We start from the raw sequence: 19,885 nt of genomic DNA, 5'->3' as shown, positions 1-19,885 counted from the left end.
ACTGTGTGGTCATACCTAGTGGGGTCAGCATAGCAGACTAAAGGTTTGATTTTGCTCAGCAGTACTGTTCCCATGGAACTCAAGCCCCAGCCTCTCTCACTGAGTGGACAATAAGGACTGGAGGGAACTTAGTGAGTCACAGGGTTCAAGGGGCCTGTGAGCTTGTGAGCATGGGTACCACTGGAGTCTAAAATGCCAAGCTAGAGGCGCCTGGGTGGCTCAGTCGGTTAAGCGTCCGACTTCAGCTCAGGTCACGATCTCGCAGTCCGTGAGTTTGAGCCCCGCGTCGGGCTCTGGGCTGGTGGCTCGGAGCCTGGAGCCTGCCTCCGATTCTGTGTCTCCCACTCTCTCTGCCCCTCCCCCGTTCATGCTCTGTCTCTCTCTGTTTCAAAAATAAATAAACTTAAAAAAAATAAAAAATAATAAAATAAAATAAAATAAAATGCCAAGCTAAGCTTGATGACTTCTTAGTGACATATGCTTTCCTATTCCACAGAAGTTAGAGAAGTAAAACTATAAACAGAGAAAGTAATAAAGCAGTTTGGTGGCTTACAGAATACTTCATTTGTTCAGCAAATGGTGGAGTACCTGCCATGTGCTGGGCATTATTCTAGATAACGGTATCAGTGTACATAACAGAAAAACCCACATTCAGTTGAATTTACATTCAGTGAGGTTGACAGGCAACAAACGTCATGTTTGGAAGTGATGAGTAACAGCGACAGTGGAGTGCCTGGGTAGAGCTTCATGAAGGGGCCATCAAGGTCATACTAACTGAGAGGCCAAAACTGAACAGAGACCTGGAGAAATTGAGGGGTCTGGTCATGGGGATACTTGAGTGGAAGGGTGAGCAGCCAGGGCAGAGTCCAGAGGCAGGAATGCGCCAGGTATTTGAGGAAGGGCCCTGGGGGACACAGATCATCATGAAGGACTCACAGCAGGACATAGGACCTGAAGGTAAGGGGCCATTCTGGCTTGCATGTTGAGAATAGACTTTTCCTGGGGCAGGGAGAAAGGGGGAGGGGGCAGGTGGCAGCCGGGAGAACACTGGGGCAGGTGATGTGGGGTTAGAAGTGCTCAGGCGATCAGGTTTGGGGGGTGTTTTAAGTGTGCAGCCAAATTGATATGTTAGTGGATTATGTGTGGGTGAGAGAGAAAAGTCCAGGATGACTCCATTTATTTCAGGCCTGAACAACTAGAGATAGAGTTCTCACCAGTGAACATGGGGAAGACTAAAGGCAGAGGCTGGTGGAAGGGAAGGACAGGGATTAAGTTTTGGACATACCAAGTTTGAACTGCCAATCAGATGTTCATATAGAGGTGCCAGAGGTGGGAGATGGAAACAGGGCCTGGTATTTAGAGAAGAAACCCAGCTAGAGAAATGAAATAGGACACACAGATGGCACACAGATGGGACATAAAGACACACAACTAAGTGAGGTCATGAGGGGTGATAGCAGATAAAGAAGAGCAGAAAGCGAGTCCAGGGCCCTCCAGCATGGGTTGGGATAAAGTAAGAAGAAGCTCCAGAGAACAAGGCATCTGAGTAGCTGTGCACAGGAGGGAGGGACAGTTAGCCAGACAGGGTCCTGCTGAGGAACTTGCTACAAAAGGGAGTAGAAAAATGGGATGGCACTGGTAGGGACCATGGGGTTAAAAAAGATTATTTCTGGATGGGAGAATTAGCAGGATGTTTGCTAAAGGCAAGCTGTGGAGGGAGAAGCTGATGCCAAGAGAAAAGAAGACCGTTGCTGGCCCAGCAGCCCCAGTAGGTGGCAGGAGCTGGGGCCTGGGTTCCAGGCTGGCTGGATCCTAAGCAGGAACACAAACAGGTACAGATGCTAATAGGGTCAACATAAGCTTTTGCTTCTGATGGCTTCCATTTCTCAGTGAAGCAGGAACAAGGTTATCCACAGAGTGAAGACAGGGAGTGAGGAGGGTGTGAAATAGCCCTCTGGGGATGACCCTTGAGGTTTTCTGGCATTAATGTGATGGGAACCAGTCAGACTGAGCTCAGGCATGTTGGCAGGCAGGAACCAGAGTGTATAACTGAGAGGGAGCAAGGCTGGCCACCCCAGGTGCATTTACCCCTACCCCAAGCATATCTGTTGGTCTGTCAGGATCGGGGCTACTTTGAGGAACTGATCTCCCTGCTGGAGGCAGCCCTGGGCCTGGAGCGGGCCCACATGGGCATGTTCACAGAACTGGCCATCCTCTACTCCAAATTCAAGCCTCAGAAGATGCCAGAGCACCTGGAGCTCTTCTGGTCCCGAGTCAACATCCCAAAGGTAATCTAGCCATCCTCGGGGTTCTAGCTGCCATGTGCATGTGTGGCACAAGCATAACCCATGGCTGTCCCTGCAGGTGCTGAGAGCTGCCGAGCAGGCGCACCTCTGGGCAGAGCTGGTGTTCCTCTATGACAAGTACGAAGAGTACGATAATGCCGTCCTTACCATGATCAATCACCCTACTGATGCCTGGAGGGAAGGGCAATTCAAGGATGTCATTGCCAAGGTAAGAGAGTGCCCAAGCATCAGCTCCTGCCTGCTGTTGCCCAGCCTGTCCTGGGGGCAGGTGGGCCAAATGCCAGTGTGTGTGCCTCAGGGCATGTTGCCATCATCTTGTCAGAGTCTCACTGCCCTCTGTGCAGGTGGTGGTGATTCCATCTGCACAAAGGGAACAGGGAACAGATGCTTAGGGTGGGTAGTGACTGGCCTAGGGCCCCACAGCTAGGCAACAGGCAGGGGGTGAGGTCCAGGACCATTCTCCCCACCCTGCTCTCACACAGGGTCCTGGACAGCCAGACCCTGGCGTTTGCTCTTCCTTCTGCCCTCTGGAGGGACTCCCACCTCCAGACCCGGTCTATATCATTTCCTATCATACTGTTTCATATTTTCTACCTTATGGCATATTTTTTCTTTATATCTCCCCCTCCAAAACTTCCAGCTCCAGAGAACACAGGCTCCTGACAGAGGTGGAGTCATGAGCCCAGATCTACTGGCCTCTGGGTCCCCACTCTTCCTAGGAGCCTCTATCCTCCCATAGTCTAGTCATGCTAAACCAGGGTGCTTGCCAGGCTATTCCACTAGCTGCCAGATACTGTTGGAAGAGGTCAGGTCTGGGGGCATGCACCAAGTGGGCCTCTGCTGTTTTGTTTCTGGGATCAGAGTGGGCCTTGCCTCCAAGCCTCTCCTTCTTTGCGAGCTCTGTGTGTATATTAGAAGCCTAGGAGGTGAAGCTTTCTGTCATCAGTCTCTGGGTCTTTTGCTTTGAGTGTCCTCATTTTGTTCCAGTGGCTTTTCATTAATAACTTGCCCACAGGTCTCCTGTTTGCTGTCTGTCAGTGAAAGATAGCATTCTGACCATGTCTCTATCGTGTTGCTCCCAAGGTGGGGGCACGGGCTCCTTACATCTGGATCAGAGGGCCATCTGTCTTCTGTTCCACATATGACTGCTGAGTGGAGGTGAGGGTGACAGGTGGGGTACCTACCCAGGTCTCAGCATCTGAGGTCACACATATCAGTGCTATTCAGCATAATCAGTGAGATCACTGGCCATTTGACACACATCCCACCCTGTACAGGGTCTGCAGGTTGCTAATGGAAGGGCAGGCTAATAGAAGAGAAGGCCCTAGCACACATGAATAACATGCTGGAAAACACATACCTGATCAGTTCTAGGTGTGCTTTTCTCACATTAACTTGAATGCTGTCAGGGTGCATTTTAAAATTGATGATGTGCCATGGTTGAGGTGGCAGTACTTTTTGTTTCTTAGTGGTGTCTGGAGCGTTGGAGTTGTCCAGGCAGCTGATGTGGCCCATGACCCAAGTGCAATCTACCCTGATGGTGGTCAGGATCAGCAGATTCCTGAAGACAGATGGAGGTCAGCATGGCGTCTTGGGTCCCAGGTCACATGCTCATGGACGAGACTGTCTTGTGGGAAAACAGTGTTCATGCAGGTGACATCTGAGTTCTGTTCTTAGTACAACACCAGTGCCTCTGCCTGTCTGCCATGTGGGAGACTCCTATGAGCTCAACATGTGGAGGAGAGAAGGAGGTGGAGGACACCAGCAGGCATGGTGGCCTGCCTGAGAGGACATTGTTGGTACTGTGGGTACACAACAGGAGAGCTTTAGAATAGCCTGGCCACAGGACTGAGTGGTGGAGGGCCAGGCAGGGGTGACCAGTGTTACATCCTGGCTCAGCCATTTGCTATCTCTGTCACTTTGAGCTGGTGTCATCACTATCAACCTCGGTGACCCCATCCATAAAATGGACACGTTTTCTGCCTGCCAAGTGTTCAGTGGCAAGTGCCCAGCCAACAGCAGGTGCCTCTCACAGGTAGCGCAGTGTCAGGAACCAGCACACCCTAGCTGGTCACCCTTGAGCCTCAGTTTTCTTTTCTTCAAAATAGGAATAATGCCCTGTCCCTAGGCCTTGCGTAGTAGTAGCCATCCTTACCAACTGCACAAGTGGGTATGGCTGTGTTGGTGCTCTCATCCTGGTACATGGCTCCACAGGAGGGTGCCGTGCAGATGCCAGTGCCCTAGATGGGAGCAGTGGATTCTTTAGAGGGTGCCAGATGCCTCCAGATCAGCAGCTCAGTCCAACACAACACATGTCCATTGATCCACACCCAGAGTGGTGGGGCCGGCTCTTGTCCAGCTTCACAGTCACTGCAGTGGGGGAAGAGCATGGCCAATTGTGCTCTGTCTTAAGCCATCCAACCAGAAGGATATGGGACACTCTGGTCATGCTTTAATGAAGGCTGCAAAGACTTGACCAAAAGTCAAGGAAAGTTACCCAGTGTGCCCTTGCCCATCCACCCCACCTTATGTCCCCACGGTCCTTTCTGCTTATTACACATTTAGTCTGGCTGGCGACCATTGATCGGGTCCAGATACCACTGAGTAAAAGGGCCTGGCCGGAAGATTAGCAGTTCGAGAGCTCTGATGCAGTATGCCCAGGGGAGGGGGTGGGGGGCACTGCTCTCCTTTGCACCCACAAGGGCAGCACCACGGACCCTGAGGCCATTCTAGGTCAGAATCTGTGGTGACAGTGACTGCTCTGCTCTGAGGGGCACATCGAAGTTAGGGAGGGGAGAGGAGGGTAAAGTCAGTAACCAGCAAGAGTACCAGTAATGGGCAGAGCTATGGACAGTCATCTTCCCCACCATTTGGTCTGCAGATGTCACGGGCCCACATTGCTGCTAGCTCACCTGGACCTGGTATTGCTAGAGAGCTCCCATGCGCCCACCCCCTCCACCCAGTATGGCTCTAGTGTTCCCATGCCCTGTGTGTACCCCTGCACCTTTGTATGTTCCTTTGGACATGCTCATCACCACTAACCTGGCACAGTCCTTCTGGAGGCAGGAGTCACCTTGCTCTCCTCTGAACACAAGGCCCTACAGTCAGCAAGCCTGGGAGGGTGGCCTTCCTGGGGGCACAGGGTCAGCCTGGAGAGACTCAGCCCTCCTCTGCCTACCAGGATGCCTGGTCTGAACATCGTGGTGTCTTGTCTGAGAGCAGTGGAAACATAACAGGATTTGCTGCTGCTCAGCCTGAGCTTCCCAGGGAGGACTGGGGGAATCTTGCTTGGATAAAACCATGTTTTGGTGTTTGGGTTTATCCTGGCTTGTTACCCCTCATGCATTCACTCAACAGACACTAGCTGAGCATCGACCCCACGTCAGATACTGCAATGAATCAGGAAACAAACGCCAGCCTCTTAGGTCATTGAGATGCAAGTGCTGAGGAGAAAAATGTCACAGAGATGGGAAAGGAGGCACATTTGGTCTTAAAAGGGGCAGTCCAGCCTCACTAATAAAGTGCACCTGGGCAAAAACCAGAAGTTCTGGTGGATTGTACGGCATCTTAGGTGAGTGGGGCAACCCGGGGATTGACATGGGCTGACCCTCAGCTCTTCCCTGACCTGCAGGTTGCTAATGTGGAGCTCTACTATAAAGCCCTGCAGTTCTATTTGGATTACAAACCTCTGCTCATAAATGACCTGTTGCTTGTGCTTGCACCCCGGCTGGACCATACCCGGACTGTTGGCTTCTTTTCAAAGGTGAGTCAGCCAGCATCCCAGGGCCAGAGAAGGGTGTGTTGGGCCAAGGTCATGTGAATGATAATACCTTAATAATCAATTTTTTAAATCAGTCCCCAGAAAATGTAAATATTAAATGTATCAAACTGCTTTTAGGTTTCAGATGTAGCTTTGTATTTCAGCCAAAATGTTCATAAATGAAATTGACATTTACTCAGTAACCCAGGAAGCTCTTCATGTGTTAGTGTGTGTAGAGCATGCCAGTTGTAGTTGTCCAGGAGACCTGGAACTGGGCTGTACACGCTGGTCCATCAGTGTGCCATGGGGCCCCAAACTTAGTGCCCTGATGACTTACCCAAGTGCCCTAACCATTCTCCTGACTCGTCAGGCAGGCCAGTTGCCCCTAGTGAAGCCTTACCTGCGGTCAGTCCAGAGCCACAACAACAAGAGTGTGAATGAGGCCCTCAACCACCTACTGACAGAAGAGGAGGATTACCAGGTGGGTGTGGGGGGTGTGTTCTATCAGAGGGAAGTTGCAGCTCCTTCTATGCCTCAGGGACCCATGCAGCTAGTGTTGGGCACTCAGGGACTAGAGAGCCCTTCTCTGCACCAGCCCTCTTCTCAGAGGGCTGACCTTGCAGAGGAAGGGTTGTGGGCCCCATAGGCCCCACGGATGGATGGGGAGGGGCCTTTCTGAGGCCAGTGAGTAATTCCTGGTTGCCTGTTCCACTATGTCCCTCACCCACGGAAAGGCCACCTCTTTCTAGGGTTTGAGGGCATCTATCGATGCCTACGACAACTTTGACAACATTGCCCTGGCACAGAGGTTGGAGAAGCACCAGCTGATTGAGTTCAGGCGCATTGCGGCTTATCTATACAAGGGCAACAACCGGTGGGCCCAGAGCGTGGAGCTCTGCAAGAAGGACCATCTCTACAAGGTTGGTGTCCCAATGACCTCCCCACCCTGTGTGCTTCCTGATGTTTTGGGGGGTGTGAGATGGTCACAGCCCCCTACCAGGAGACATTTGTGGGGCGACAGGGGGGATTATGTTAAGGAGGAAGTGTTTTTAGAACACAGACTAAGGATCCTTATCTGTCATTAATATAGAGCTTCTTTAAAGTTATTTGGATTAAGGAGCGCCCAGGTGGCTCCACTGGTCAAGCTTCCATCTCTTGGTTTTGGCTCAGGTCATGATTTCATGGTTCTTGAGTTCGAGCCCTGTGTCAGCGCAGAGCCTGCTTGGAATTCTCTCATCCCTCTCTCTGTACCCCTCCCCTGCTTGTGTGTACGGATGCACATGTGCTCTCTCTTGCTCACTGTCTCTAAAAATAAATAACATTTTTTTAAAATGGTATTTGGATCAAAAGAATAGCTCCCATGGAGTTGAATCTTTCCTGGCAGTTGTTTGTGAGTTTCACTGTCCCAAACAGTGTGGCAGCATTCACTTGGCACCTATTTTGTTTTTGATCAATCCATATGTGGGGAATAAAAACACCAAAGTGAAAATCAAATTCAAAATACTTGTGTCTGCCCTTAAGCAGTGGCTAAGTACCATCCTCAGGTCTGGATCTGGATCTGGGCATCTGAAAGCCAGGGTGGGCTTCTTGGAGAGATCCCAGGCCCTTGAAGGCATTACCTTCGTTCCACCTGACCTCAACATCTCCCCAGTGGGGTAAAGTGCAATTGCACAAGAGGGCCATTGTTGTAATGTGCTGTGTGGCTAAGCTGATTTCCAAGGGTTCCATGTGCTGTTTCCCTTGGGGAGCCTTTTCTCAAGGCCATGAGCTTCACCTAAAGGTGTTAATCCCAGAACTGTCCTTGGCATCCCTGAGTACCTTCCTAGGATGTGGGCATGCATCTCTCTCTCATAGCACATGGGCTGAGGCTAGAGAACTCTGGACATCAGGGGCATGTCAGGCTTCATCCCAAGTTGTTACCTCCAGTTTGGGACTGTTAGGTAACATCTCTTCACTTTTCGTGACAGTGCTCGTGGTCCTTCGTGGGGTGCTTACAGGACCCTGCAGAGGGAGCTCACAGACAGCTCATCAGGGTACTCAGACACTGACTCTGGGAGGTGGCAGCAGGGCTCCAACACACCAGAGGGAAGCTGCCCCCAGGTAGGGGGTCCCAGCTGCCCCAACCTGCCAGTGTGCACGCCAGCATCTTGAGTGCATGACCCCTATCAATCGGACAATGAGCAAGTGAGCAGTGTGTGAAAACTGCCAAAAGGGCATTTGTCCTCTTCCAAACCAGTCCCACTCCGAGCAACATGTGCCACGAAGAGAATCCACAAGGACAAAGCCACAGGCAGAAAAATGTTGGCATACATTCCAATACCCTTGTTCTCAGCAAGGGTGACTCTGACCCCCAGGGGATTGGTTGTCACACGTGAGGGTGTGGTACTACATCTAGTAGGTGGAGGCCAAGGTGGTGCTGCAGAGCCTATGATGCACAGGCCCCGACCCTACACACAAGTGTCAGCCATGCCTTGGCAGCAGAGCCCACCCTGCATGGAAGTCCTGGGAGGATGGGTGGTTCACAGTGTGCCACCTGGGGGGTTAGTGAGTGGCCGGTGCTGGCTTCTAGGACAGTTGTAAGACAATAAGCATGCTTTCCAGATTGCAGAGGTTGGGTGTAAAAGCCCAGTGGTCACTCAGCCATCAGGGCAGCCACCTTGGAGAGTGTGCACTCTACCTGAGGAGCTGGCAGAGTAACTGCATGTGGGAGGCTGGGACTGTTGAGGAGCCACAAGACTAGAGGGGCATGAGGGAACATGTCAGGACATGGGAAAGTGAGGGTTAGGGGGCCCTCATGCCCATGAGTGAAGAACACTCTGCAGAGGTATAGTCACAGGCTAGGGATGGTGAAGGGCAGGGCAAGGACCTGGAGCAGGGCCCTGGCAAGTGCTGCCAGTGGTTTGGGAAGGAGGTTGAGGGATGGGGATGAGGTAGAGAGCTAACGCGTGCACTGGCAGAGTTTAGGTCATTCATTTCTCACCATTGTGGCTAGAAAATAGAAATTACTAATTTACTGATGGCTATCACTAGGCGGGTATGATTCTTTATGTTTTAGACAAATCTGCAAATGTGAAAGCGATTAGGGACTTTTGAAGGTACTTTTTTTATGTCAGGAAGAAAGGGAAAATTGCTATTTCTTTTTTTTTTGTTTTAATTTTTTTTTAAACGTTTTTATTTATTTTTGAGACAGAGAGAGACAGAGCATGAACGGGGGAGGGTCACAGAGAGAGGGAGACACAGAATCTGAAACAGGCTCCAGGCTCTGAGCTGTCAGCACAGAGCCCGACGCGGGGCTCGAACTCACGGACTGTGAGATCATGACCTGAGCCGAAGTCGGACACAACTGACCGAGCCACCCAGGTGCCCCTGAAAATTGCTATTTCTTGAGCACTGGCTTTATCCCTTGTAGCTGCTGCATGTTGAGTCCAGAAGGGTAGCGCTGGTTGTTGACCCAAGCATAATAACCCCGGCCTTTACTGGAAGCCTTGCTAGCTCTGTTACCATCCCCTTTCAATGGGCAACCCCATGCACCCCCTCTGCATGCCAGTAGGGCTGCAAGGCCAGAGCCTGTCTCCCAGGGCACCTGCACCCGTGTGTGCCACCTCCCTCTTGGTATTTCGGCAGGTCTGTGAGAGTCTGCTGCCAGGAGTACACTTGGTGCCCTCCATGGCTCTCCTGGAGCTGGTACTCCAGCCTACCAGAGGGCAGCCGAGGCACAGGGACCCTTCTGCAGGCGAGGATGTCCTTTGTGGGGCCTGGCACCATTCCGTGTCCTACCAACTCAGAAAGTGCCTCAGGTAGCACAAGGCAGAGTGGACCTGAGCTGTGCGTCTGCCTTGGTTGCAGGATGCCATGCAGCATGCTGCAGAGTCTAGAGATGCCGAGCTGGCTGAGAAGTTGCTGCAGTGGTTCCTGGAAGAGGGCAAGCGGGAGTGCTTCGCGGCCTCTCTCTTCACCTGCTACGACCTGCTTCCTCCGGATGTGGTGCTGGAGCTGGCCTGGAGACACAACCTCGTTGACCTGGCCATGCCCTACTTCATCCAGGTGATGAGAGAGTATCTTAGCAAAGTAAGTGTGGGCTCTGCTGTGGCTCCCTTGCCACTATGTGGCACAGCTATGACTCTAGCTCAGGTCTATAGAGGTCCTCTGATGGCCCATGGCCTCTGGGGGACCAATCCAGGTTGTCCAACCAGCCCTGTCCACCTTTGAGAGATGCCTCGTGCCGTCACAGTTGAGTGGTTTTGTGCCTAATATTAACCTCTTCTAGAAAATCACCTTGGGGGCTCTGGGTAGAACTGAGCCCCTCCCCACAGGGGACTTGCATCAGGTCTCCCACACACTGCCAGGGCACACAGTGGGTGTGTTTGCCCACAGACCAGGGCTCTGTGGGGTGAGAACAGTGAGGCACCAGCTGGCAGAGCTCCAGCACACGGTCCATGGGCTCTGTGTGGTCTGTTTACCTCTCAGCACGCCTCCAGTGGATTTTGGGGTGCATTCATTGGCAGACCTGTCGTGGTAACCCCCCTTTTGCCAAGCACTTAGTAGGAATGTTAACACCTTGACAGGTAGGTAGTCATCCCCTCTATGACTGCAGGTGTGGGTTCAGATCCAAAGCTGATAGATGAAGACATGGGCTCAGACCCACATCTCCCTGGTCCTGAGGCCATATTCATGTCTTACTTTGTTGCTTCTGCCACTCTAGATGTCAGTTTGTGGCCTTGGTGGCCCACTCTGGCTTTCTTTGCAGGTTGATGAGCTGTTTAACAAGATGAGAGTATCTGATTTTAACTCTCCCTGTGTGTTGAAGCCCTAGGTCCCTGTCTGGGACCTAGCTGAGGCACTGTCCAGAGACCCTTGTCACCTAATCTGGTTTGTTTCTAAGGCTGCAGAAAAGCTGATGCTCAGCAGCACCTACTGGCCCATCCAGCCATACACCTATCCTTCTTCTAGCCACAAGGACACCCCACGATGCCAAGAAGCCACTAGGCTAGGGCCTCTTTCAGTAGTGTGAGGGAGGAGAGTGGCCTCTAGGAGTTAGTGTGGGGTTTATGGAAGAAACAAGAAGCACAGGTGTGGGGTGGTGGTGGGGTCTGGCTGCCAGCTTTGGCCTGTAAGGGCTTACTCTGTCTGCCACCTGCAGAGCCTCCTGGGAGCTGCCCAGCCCGTGTCAAGGGGTGCAAGGCCATCTCCCTGCTGCTGGAGGAGGGAATGCCAGAGTGTGTCCTAGTCCCATTTACACAGCACATCTGAGTGGGAGGTCTCCCAGGACTCTTCAGGGGATGGGGAGAGATAGTGCTGACCATGTGCTGACCATCTTCAGGCTACTAGGGGACATAGACTGGTTGGATTTACAAGAGTCCCTCGTTCCTCAACTACAGTGGATGGCAGCTCCTCAAAGGAAGTGTCTGTGCTGTGTTGGAGCTTGTCTTCAGAAAGTGCTCCATGGTTTCTGCTTTTCCCATCCAGAAGTTGTCTTAACCTGGAAGCAGTTTGTCTGCTGTGCTCCAGAATAAAGAAGGATGCATATGGCTTGAGTCTCTTCCTAGAGTCAAGGCCCATGAGTTAACATAAGAGGAACTCGTGCCACTCAGACCTTCATTACTGCAGGGGTTGGGACCTCCAGGGAGCCCCAAGGACTTGGGGGGAACACACTCCCTCTCTGTAGTGATGGAGGTCATCCTGGCAACCGTGTCACCTTGGTCAACACTGTGACTGCATAGCTAATTCAGAATGGGACAGTGTATTTGGTCTAAAGCTGCCTTCCTGCTGGAAGGACCTGCTCCCTGGCCCAGGGTCCCCAGACATATCCCCTAGTCCTTGAAGAAGGCAAGAGCCACTGTGGCGCTTGGTCTCACTGCTGCCCCACATGCCTCTCGACCAGCACCAGGCTTGGTGCCTATCATGTTGGGGATAGGATGGGCTCCATATGGGTTTCTTAGGCAGCTCTGGGATCTGGGCTGGGGCCCGACAGACTAGACTGCTCGGAGGTGGAAGGGCCCAGACAAGAAGACCACACCCCTTCCTGACTGGAGAACTTCACCCAGAGCCTCTTGATTCATTTGGGAAGCTTGAGGGCCATCCGTCTGAGAAAAACTCACATGCCCAAACCCTCTGGCTCTCCCAGTGGAGGGTACAGGCCTAGCTTAGACCTCAGCCTGAGTGTCAGCCAACTGAAGGCAGAGAGTATAGATTGCAAGTCCATTGCACTGTCTTGTTCCTTCCTCACCTCAGCTCTGGTCCCAAGGAGGGAAAGGGAGGGGAGCACACAGGGCCAGTGACAGGGCTGTTCTGTTAGGGTTCTGGTGCCTAGCCTGATCTCTCCCAGGCCTGAGTGTACACAGGGCACATAATTTTTTCTTCTTTCTGACTTGAGTGCTTGTTTAGGGGGGTCCCAGACACACAGTTGCTGTTGCCCCCACTCGCATAGTGCTGTTTGCTCCTCAGGTCCCTGGCACCACTTTGCTCTGTTCCCTCTCCATCCATGTGTCTGCTGCAGCCTGTGGGTACCACGTAGGACAGCCCCTTGTGAAGCCTTGAGGAAAAGCAGGGAGGCAGCCTGACCTCTGATGGCTGTCCCTGCCCCCACCTCTAAGGTGACACATCCTCCCTGCCAGGTGGGATGTCCCAGATATGAGGTGACTGGTCTCCTCTGAAGGGGTGGGCAGCCTGGACTAGCTGGATGTAAGAAGTGCTACATTGTCTTGGCAGTACCCCTGTATCCAGAGGAGAACCTAGCCCTGTGAGCTGTGCTGCATGTGCAGCCTGCAGTCACTGGCCATTGCTCTGGTGCACCAAGCAGCCAAGTGCCCACTTGGAAAGCACTGGGCTGGAATTGCAGTTAGGGATCACCAGGGCCCCAGTGGGCACTCCATGTCTACCCAGTTACAGAGGCTTCACCTTGTGGATCAGGGGTCACTGCAGATATAGCATCTGCCCTGTAACCACCCTCAGCTCTGACTTTCCTGGAGGCTGTGTATTTGCCTCCCGGCCCCACATTCACCTCCTGGCCCAGACTGCAGGCAGCCTGTCAGGCAGGCACTCCAGTGCTCTTGCCTCTTTGCAGGTAGACAGACTGGATGCCTCGGAGAGCCTACGCAAGCAAGAGGAACATGTGGTGGAGCCCGCCCCTCTCTTGTTTGGTAGGTAGCACCCCATTGCCCCTAGTCCCCTGTTCCTAGGGAGGGAAGAGTAGGGAAAGTGATTCCCTGACTGGGCTTCAGATCAGAGAGGGGATGGACAGGGTGGGGGACAGAAGGACCACATGGCTGCTGGGTGTGGGGAAGGTCAGTGTATCCAGGAATGTTGAAGAAGCATGGCCATTGTCCTCCATTTTCTGAGGGCACCTGCCTTCTGTGAGGGTGCCCTTGCCTGTTCCTTGTGCCTAGCAACTGCCCAACTCTGAGCCGCTGCTGTGTGCTGCTCTGCCTGGTCCCAGGCAGCAAGGCTGCTGCTGGCTTTGACTTGAGAGCCTGCCTAGATGGCCTGGCTGTTGAGCAGACAAATTGGTTGGTGTCCACTGCACCAAGGCGCTTTGGGTTCTGGAGTGCATTGCAGGACTAACAAAGGCCTGAGGGTGTGGTGAGCACGTAGCATGTGAGCCTGGTCTCAAGTCTCCTGCCAACTGTGTCTTCTTCAGGGTCATTGTGCCCCTACCACCACCACCATTAATGTCAATCTGGTTTTTTTAGATTTTGATGGGCATGATTGAGACCCAGCCAGTTGAGCTAAGTAAGTGTCCCATTTGGGGACTAGCTTACCCTCTAGCCTGGCCAGCCTCTGTGGCTGGCCCCACAACAGCAACTCCCACTGTCCTTGCCCCCAGGCACCTGTTCTCCAGTGCCTGAACCTTGGGTGGTCAGGGCTGGTCTGCCACACTGCTCCTTGGGCCCCTGTCCTCTCCTGGGCAGCAGGAGCTCTGCTCACCCTCTGCTTCTCCCTCTGCAGGCCAGCAGCTGATGCTGACAGCAGGCCCTGCTGCAGGCCCTGCCCCTGCTGGCTTCCCCTATGGATATGCTGCTGCACCTGCCTTCGCCCAGCCTCCTGTGTACGGCTTCAACGTGTAGTGGGCGCTCAGTGGCAACATGCCTCTATGGGGTTATTAACCTCAAGGAGCATGTCACTGCAGAAGCACAGAGGACCCTGATGGGAGGCAGGGACACCTGGACGTTATTTATTTTTGCTGAGGCTCAGGGATGGCCGCCTCTGAGCCATCCGGAATACCCTGAGGAGGCCAGGGGAGACACTGCCCAAGAAGACCAACTTGGGTGGACTTCTGCCTCCAGGTCCTCTGGCTGGAGCCAGGCATTCCTGGGGCGTTCTCCCCGAGGATTTCTTGCCCTTGGTGGGAGGGACACCTGGTCTTCACTCAGCACTGGCAGAATTGCCCCCTCCAGGCCACTCTGCAGACCCAGCTGAACGAACCTTCTAACTAGCTCTGAGCCTCCTACTTATCATGAATATTAAAGTCGGTTTATCAAGGCAAAGCTTCCCTGCTTGGTGCTGGTGTGGGTAGCAGGGGACAAAAGATTGGCTGGGGCCTCTTTGGGGATGAGAACCTGCGTCTGCCCAGGGGGGAGATAGCCAGGGTATATTGGGGGTCTTTTCCTGCGAGCTCTGCACGGAGCTCCAAATCCCGTAGCGGGAGTGGTAGCCTCACAGACTGTCGGGTGTGGGAATGCCAAACTTCAGGGATGGGGCTAGCCCCCTGTGTCCCCGGGGGTGGGTCGGCCCTTCTCTCCACCCCCAACTGGGGATCCGGTCGTTCAGGCAGCTGCAATGAGACCTGCTCCTTCTCGTGCCGGATTCTGCCTGATGCCGGGGCGGGTTTTAGAAACTGCACCTTGACCCACAGCTCCAGGCCCGGCACAGCACCGCCTCCCAAGGACCCCGGGCTCCGCTATTGGCTGGGCTGTCGACCCCGCCCAGGCGCCTGCCTCGCTTGCCCCGCCCCGGCCTCAGTTTCCCTGCCGGCAAAACGGGGCGGGCTGGAGGCGGGGCCCGGCTCGGACCACGCGAGGCGGAGCCCGGGAGCTGACGCGACCGCCCCGCCCTCCGGGCCATAACCGTTTGTCGTCGCCGCCGCCGCCGCCGCCGCCGACCGAACGCCGAGAGCCGGAGGCTCGGACCCGAAGCCGACGCCGGGCGCCCCGCCTCCCCGCCTGCCATGGCCGCGCCCCGCGCTCTGGCGGCCGCCGCGCCCGCGTCTGGGAAAGCCAAGCTGACGCACCCAGGGAAGGCGATCTTGGCAGGTGGGCCCCTCCGGGACGCGGACCCCCGGCTTGCCCACTCCATCGGCCCCGCCGCGCTTCCGGGTGGGCCCGGGACTCAGAGGCCCCGCCTCACTTCCGGGTCGGGCGGGGGGCGCGGCCCTGGTCCTCAGCCAGAGCGTGGGGACTCAGCCTGCGGGTAGTCCCGCCGAACCTAGCCAGGACAACGTGGGTCGGGTGGGGGAGGCTGCCGGGCCTCCCCTACACCAGAGGAGCCGGACAAAGTCCGGGGCGGGGGAGGGGCCGGGGCGCCAGCGGCGGTGGGCGGGGCAGTCCGACCGCCAGACGGTGGTCTCAGGGTCCGGGTCTCTGGTCCCCGCAGGCGGCCTGGCGGGCGGCATCGAGATTTGCATCACCTTCCCCACCGAGTATGTAAAGACACAGCTGCAGCTGGACGAGCGCTCGCACCCGCCGCGGTACCGGGGCATCGGTGAGTAGAGGGCTGCTGGCAGGGGACGGCACCGAGAGGGCTGGCACCCGGAGGGTACGGCCAGGCCCTGCGCTCGGGGGGCAAACGAGGCGGGCTGTGGGGAGGTGCGAAAGGTGGTCTCTAGGGCGGTAGAGGGTCGCTGAACGCCCCCTCCTCCAGGGGACTGCGTGCGGCAGACGGTCCGCAGCCATGGCGTCCTGGGCCTGTACCGAGGCCTCAGCTCCCTGCTCTACGGCTCCATCCCCAAAGCGGCCGTCAGGTGAGGTGGTCTCCGGTGGCGTGGCCGAGGGAGGGCATCCTGGCGGCTGCTGCCCTTCTCATCCCACTGCCTCCCATTCCCAGGTTCGGGATGTTTGAGTTCCTCAGCAACCACATGCGAGATCCCCAGGGACGCCTGGACAGCACACGGGGGCTGCTGTGTGGCCTGGGTGCCGGCGTGGCTGAAGCCGTGGTGGTCGTGTGCCCTATGGAGACCATCAAGGTGGGGAGGGTCTCAGCAGGTGATAAGGTGTGCAGAGGGGTGATGGGGTGGCGGGGACCATGCTGCCCTAGTGCTCCATGAAGACCATCGAGGTAGAGAGTGCCCTGCAGAAGCTGGGCAGAGTGTGCAGGAAGGGCCTCCTGTGGAGACTGGACTCTGTCCTGAAGGCAATGGGACAACTGACGTTAGGGTTTTTAAAAAAACTTTTATAAACAGAAAGCATAAGATAACACATGTTTACTGCCTAAGCTGTGGCAAATACCAGCAAACATAACTGCAGAGACTCTTTAGTAAGGCCAACCCTCTTGTTTCCTGGGGCCTTGTGTCCCTCGGTGGCTTTGGGTGGCTCTTTCCAGGTGAAGAGCTGCATCGCCAGCCCTGGTCTGATCTCTGTGGGCCCTGGGCCCGCAAGCCAATGGGCCAGGTATGCCCTTCAGTGGCGTCCTGGAAGCCAGTGCCTTTGCTTCCCTCTCACAGGTGAAGTTCATCCACGACCAGACCTCCCCAAACCCTAAGTACAGAGGATTCTTCCATGGGGTCAGGGAGATTATTCGGGAACAAGGTGAGCTGTAATGTCTTCCTCCTCAGGTAGGGTCAGGTACCTTGGCCAGGCCAGCCTGCACTTCCCCTTCCTGCTTTGGTGCTCTGGTGTGCCACTCCCCCACAAAGGCCCCAGTGTAACTCCGATGCCTACCTGCCCCTAGGGCTGAAGGGGACCTACCAGGGCCTCACAGCCACCGTGCTGAAGCAGGGGTCTAACCAGGCCATCCGCTTCTTCGTCATGACCTCCCTGCGCAACTGGTACAGAGGTATGTATCTGTTGGGTCCGCTGCCCAAGACTCCACCTCCAACCACTCTGAATTAGGCTCTTCCTCTTCAGTCCTCTCTGCCAGGACCCTGCCTCCTGGGGCACCCACGTTCATTGGCTCCGGTCCATGCTCCTCCCAGCCCTGAAGAACCCTCCCTTTTGCCCTCCCATAATTTTCTGATTGCAACCCACATCCAGGGGAGAACCCCAACAAGCCCATGAACCCACTGATAACCGGAGTGTTTGGAGCTGTTGCTGGCGCAGCCAGTGTCTTCGGGAACACTCCTCTGGATGTGATCAAGACCCGGATGCAGGTGGGGGTGGGACCACGAAGGGGGTGGAGGGTTTGCTTTGAGGGGCTGGGCTAGCCACTGAGCCCTGTGCTATGCTGCTGTCCTGCAGGGCCTGGAGGCACACAAATACCGCAACACATGGGACTGTGGCTTGCAGATCCTGAGGAATGAGGGGCTCAAGGCGTGAGTGGAGGAGGGGCAGGGCTGTGGTCCCCACCCCAGACCCTCCCTGGCCTTCTAAGCGGGCCTCACCCCATTCCTGCTGCCAGCCCCAGGCTATCCCCTAGGGCTCCTACCTTTAGGCACCTGCCCTTGTCCCTCCAATGTCAGGACCCACCCTCACTTCCCAGGGACGCTGTACTTCCTCTGCCTCCTCACCTCCTACCTCCCCCCAACCCCAGATTCTACAAGGGCACCATCCCCCGCCTGGGCCGGGTCTGCCTGGATGTGGCCATCGTGTTTGTCATCTATGATGAAGTGGTGAAGCTTCTCAACAAAGTGTGGAAGACAGACTGAGTCCCTTAGGGGGTCTGCATGGGGGTTGCCCCCAGGCACCTCCAGACCAGTCCCCACTGCCCTCGTCTCACGATTCCAGTGCAGTCGTGCCAAAAGGCCCCTTTTCCCTATTCCTTGCACTCCGTGGCCTGGGTCTGTACCCTGTAGCCATTGAGTCCACATGTCCCTTAGTGCTGTGTGTCCCCTGTGGTGTGTATGACACCACCATTGAGTCCATGTGTCTGGCCAAGGCTGGGTGACCCTCTGGCCTGTGAATCTGTGCCCACTTGTCCATGTGCTTACTCATGAGCCGTGTGCCTGTGTTTCATGTTCTGTGTCATGTGACCCTGTGCCCCGCTTCCCCGGGGTGCCCATGTGGCTTGGGTCCACGGCCCTGTAGCCATGGCCCGGTCCCAGCCCGGTGCCTTCCACCCTGGGCAGCAGGGGCACCTGTCCCGGCCTACCACAGCTGCCTCCGGGCCTCAGCCTGGCCTCACCGCATTCCAGGGGCTACGTGCCCCCTGCTTCTCCCGCCACTGGCCTTAACTGGCCCTTGGGCCCTCCCTCTGCCCGGGACAGGGTGGCACCCGCCACTCTCAGGACCACCCTCCCAAGGCCGAATAAACCGGATCCTGTTGCAGCTTCCTGTCCCTGTGTGGGCCCATCTGTGCACAGGTGAATAATGACGGCCTTGCCTCTGCAAAGAGCAGGCATACCCCCTCACCTGAGGACACTGACAGGGAAGCAGGGCAGCAGGCAGGCCGGTGGGTAAGCCAGCTATGGCCAGTGTTAGCCCCCAAGAGACCTGGCACCATCAAACCAAGAAACATTTAGACTGTCCAGGCCATGTTTGTGGCCTGTGAGCTAGGTCCTGCAGGGTCAGCAGGTGGGCATGCCCTCAGGGTCACCTGGAAGGCAGCACTGAGTGGGCAGAGTGAACTGCCCCACACCAGGGTTTGAGTCTGGGAGAGAGTGCTGCTGGGTGCGCCACCCTCCCCCCCCATGGTTTCTCTGTGAAGTGGTCTGTTTCTGGGGAAGTGCTTGGGGCATCCAATTTCTGGTCCCCTGAGTCTCTGAGCAGGGGGCCTTTCCTCACTCCTTTACCCTGGCTGACCCTACAGTAGGATGGGATAAACCAGGGCCCCTGGCTGTGTGGGGGCAGAAGGCACTTTCCTGTCCAAATGATCCATGGGTAAGAGTCATTCAAGGGTTTGGCTCAGACTGGGAAATAACTTGCCAACAGAGACTGTCAGTAAGCAGGTCTGGTCTCTAGAGCTGCTCCTTTAAGGGGAGAGTGTCCCACCGCCACAATCTACACAACACCCAGATCCCTGGACTCTGGGGATACAGGAGATCTGGGACAGATTGAGGGCCAGTTGTGGGCTTAGGGGGCACAAGGGAAACAGTTTTGAAGGACTGGCTGTGCACACTCAATGCTCTCAGGAGAAACCAATCTTGGCCACCACTGAGGAGAAAGGGCCCCACAGCAAAGCTTGCCTGCCCACGGGGGCCACAGGCTGTCTCCCACACACACAGGGCATGCAAGCTCAGCCATAGGCCACTGGCTCTGGGCCTCAGGAACTTTGCTGTTGTGATGGGCAGTGCTGGCCTGTGGCACAGGCCACCAAGGCTAGGAAGATATACAGCAGGCAGCATCTTTGGGCAGTGGTAGGGAACAGAAAGACCCCTGGCTTCTCATTTCGTCACTATGCGACTTTGGGCAAGTCACCTAACCTCAGTTTCCTAATATGAACTGGGTTGACAGAAGAACCCACCCTATCCCCATAAGGTGCTCAGAACAATGTCTAACACCGTAAACCCTTGAACATGTAGCTTTTTTTTCTTGGGGTTGCAGGAAGTTATTTGCAGAAGTTCCAGGTAGTTTCTAGAGCAGGCCAAGCCCAGCAACTGAGCCCTGAGGGGACTCAGTGACCTCAATAGTGACCTCCAGGAATGGTATCCATTCACTGACTGCACACCAGCATCCCAGAGGCCTGTCCCCTTCACCCTTCACGGAGAGGATGGGGCTGAGGCTGCACTGACAGT

General features: G+C 55.3%; 2 protein-coding genes across 4 annotated transcripts in view; both read left to right on the top strand.

Moving 5' to 3' along the window:
- The window catches only part of CLTCL1 (clathrin heavy chain like 1), a 105,161-nt gene extending 90,612 nt beyond the window's left edge, over window positions 1–14,549 (top strand). For 2 of the 3 annotated variants that reach the window (XM_058692973.1, XM_058692972.1), the window contains 8 exons: window positions 2,121–2,288; window positions 2,365–2,514; window positions 5,938–6,069; window positions 6,437–6,547; window positions 6,816–6,986; window positions 9,913–10,134; window positions 13,130–13,205; window positions 14,011–14,549. In XM_058692973.1, the coding sequence (XP_058548956.1) occupies window positions 2,121–2,288; window positions 2,365–2,514; window positions 5,938–6,069; window positions 6,437–6,547; window positions 6,816–6,986; window positions 9,913–10,134; window positions 13,130–13,205; window positions 14,011–14,129 (1,149 nt within the window). In that variant the 3' untranslated portion in view covers window positions 14,130–14,549. Of the gene's footprint in view, window positions 1–2,120; window positions 2,289–2,364; window positions 2,515–5,937; window positions 6,070–6,436; window positions 6,548–6,815; window positions 6,987–9,912; window positions 10,135–13,129; window positions 13,206–13,754; window positions 13,795–14,010 lie in introns of all 3 variants that reach the window. The other variant, XM_058692971.1, reaches the window with a different exon arrangement.
- A 550-nt stretch (window positions 14,550–15,099) lies between these two features.
- SLC25A1 (solute carrier family 25 member 1) lies at window positions 15,100–18,477 on the top strand. The gene is made up of 9 exons (XM_058692974.1): window positions 15,100–15,314; window positions 15,655–15,762; window positions 15,922–16,021; window positions 16,105–16,243; window positions 16,721–16,805; window positions 16,948–17,052; window positions 17,250–17,365; window positions 17,454–17,527; window positions 17,746–18,477. The coding sequence occupies exons 1-9, from the start codon at window positions 15,230–15,232 to the stop codon at window positions 17,858–17,860; spliced, it is 927 nt and encodes a 308-aa protein (XP_058548957.1). The 5' UTR covers window positions 15,100–15,229; the 3' UTR covers window positions 17,861–18,477.
- Window positions 18,478–19,885: the final 1,408 nt, after the last annotated feature.

The sequence above is a fragment of the Neofelis nebulosa genome, chromosome 11 (genome assembly GCF_028018385.1).
Source record: "Neofelis nebulosa isolate mNeoNeb1 chromosome 11, mNeoNeb1.pri, whole genome shotgun sequence".
NCBI lineage: Eukaryota > Metazoa > Chordata > Mammalia > Carnivora > Felidae > Neofelis > Neofelis nebulosa.
The sequence above is the reverse complement of the archived record's forward strand: the minus strand, read 5'-3'. Positions and strand labels throughout refer to the sequence as shown.

What these genes read in the sequence shown, in the direction of transcription:
- SLC25A1 (XM_058692974.1), top strand. Translation starts at nt 15,230, where the DNA reads ATGGCCGCGCCCCGCGCTCTGGCGGCCGCCGCGCCCGCGTCTGGGAAA. An exon ending in TGATCAAGACCCGGATGCAG is followed by an intron (nt 17,366 to 17,453) that starts GTGGGGGTGGGA and finishes GCTGTCCTGCAG; the next exon opens with GGCCTGGAGGCACACAAATA. An exon ending in AGGAATGAGGGGCTCAAGGC is followed by an intron (nt 17,528 to 17,745) that starts GTGAGTGGAGGA and finishes CCCCAACCCCAG; the next exon opens with ATTCTACAAGGGCACCATCC.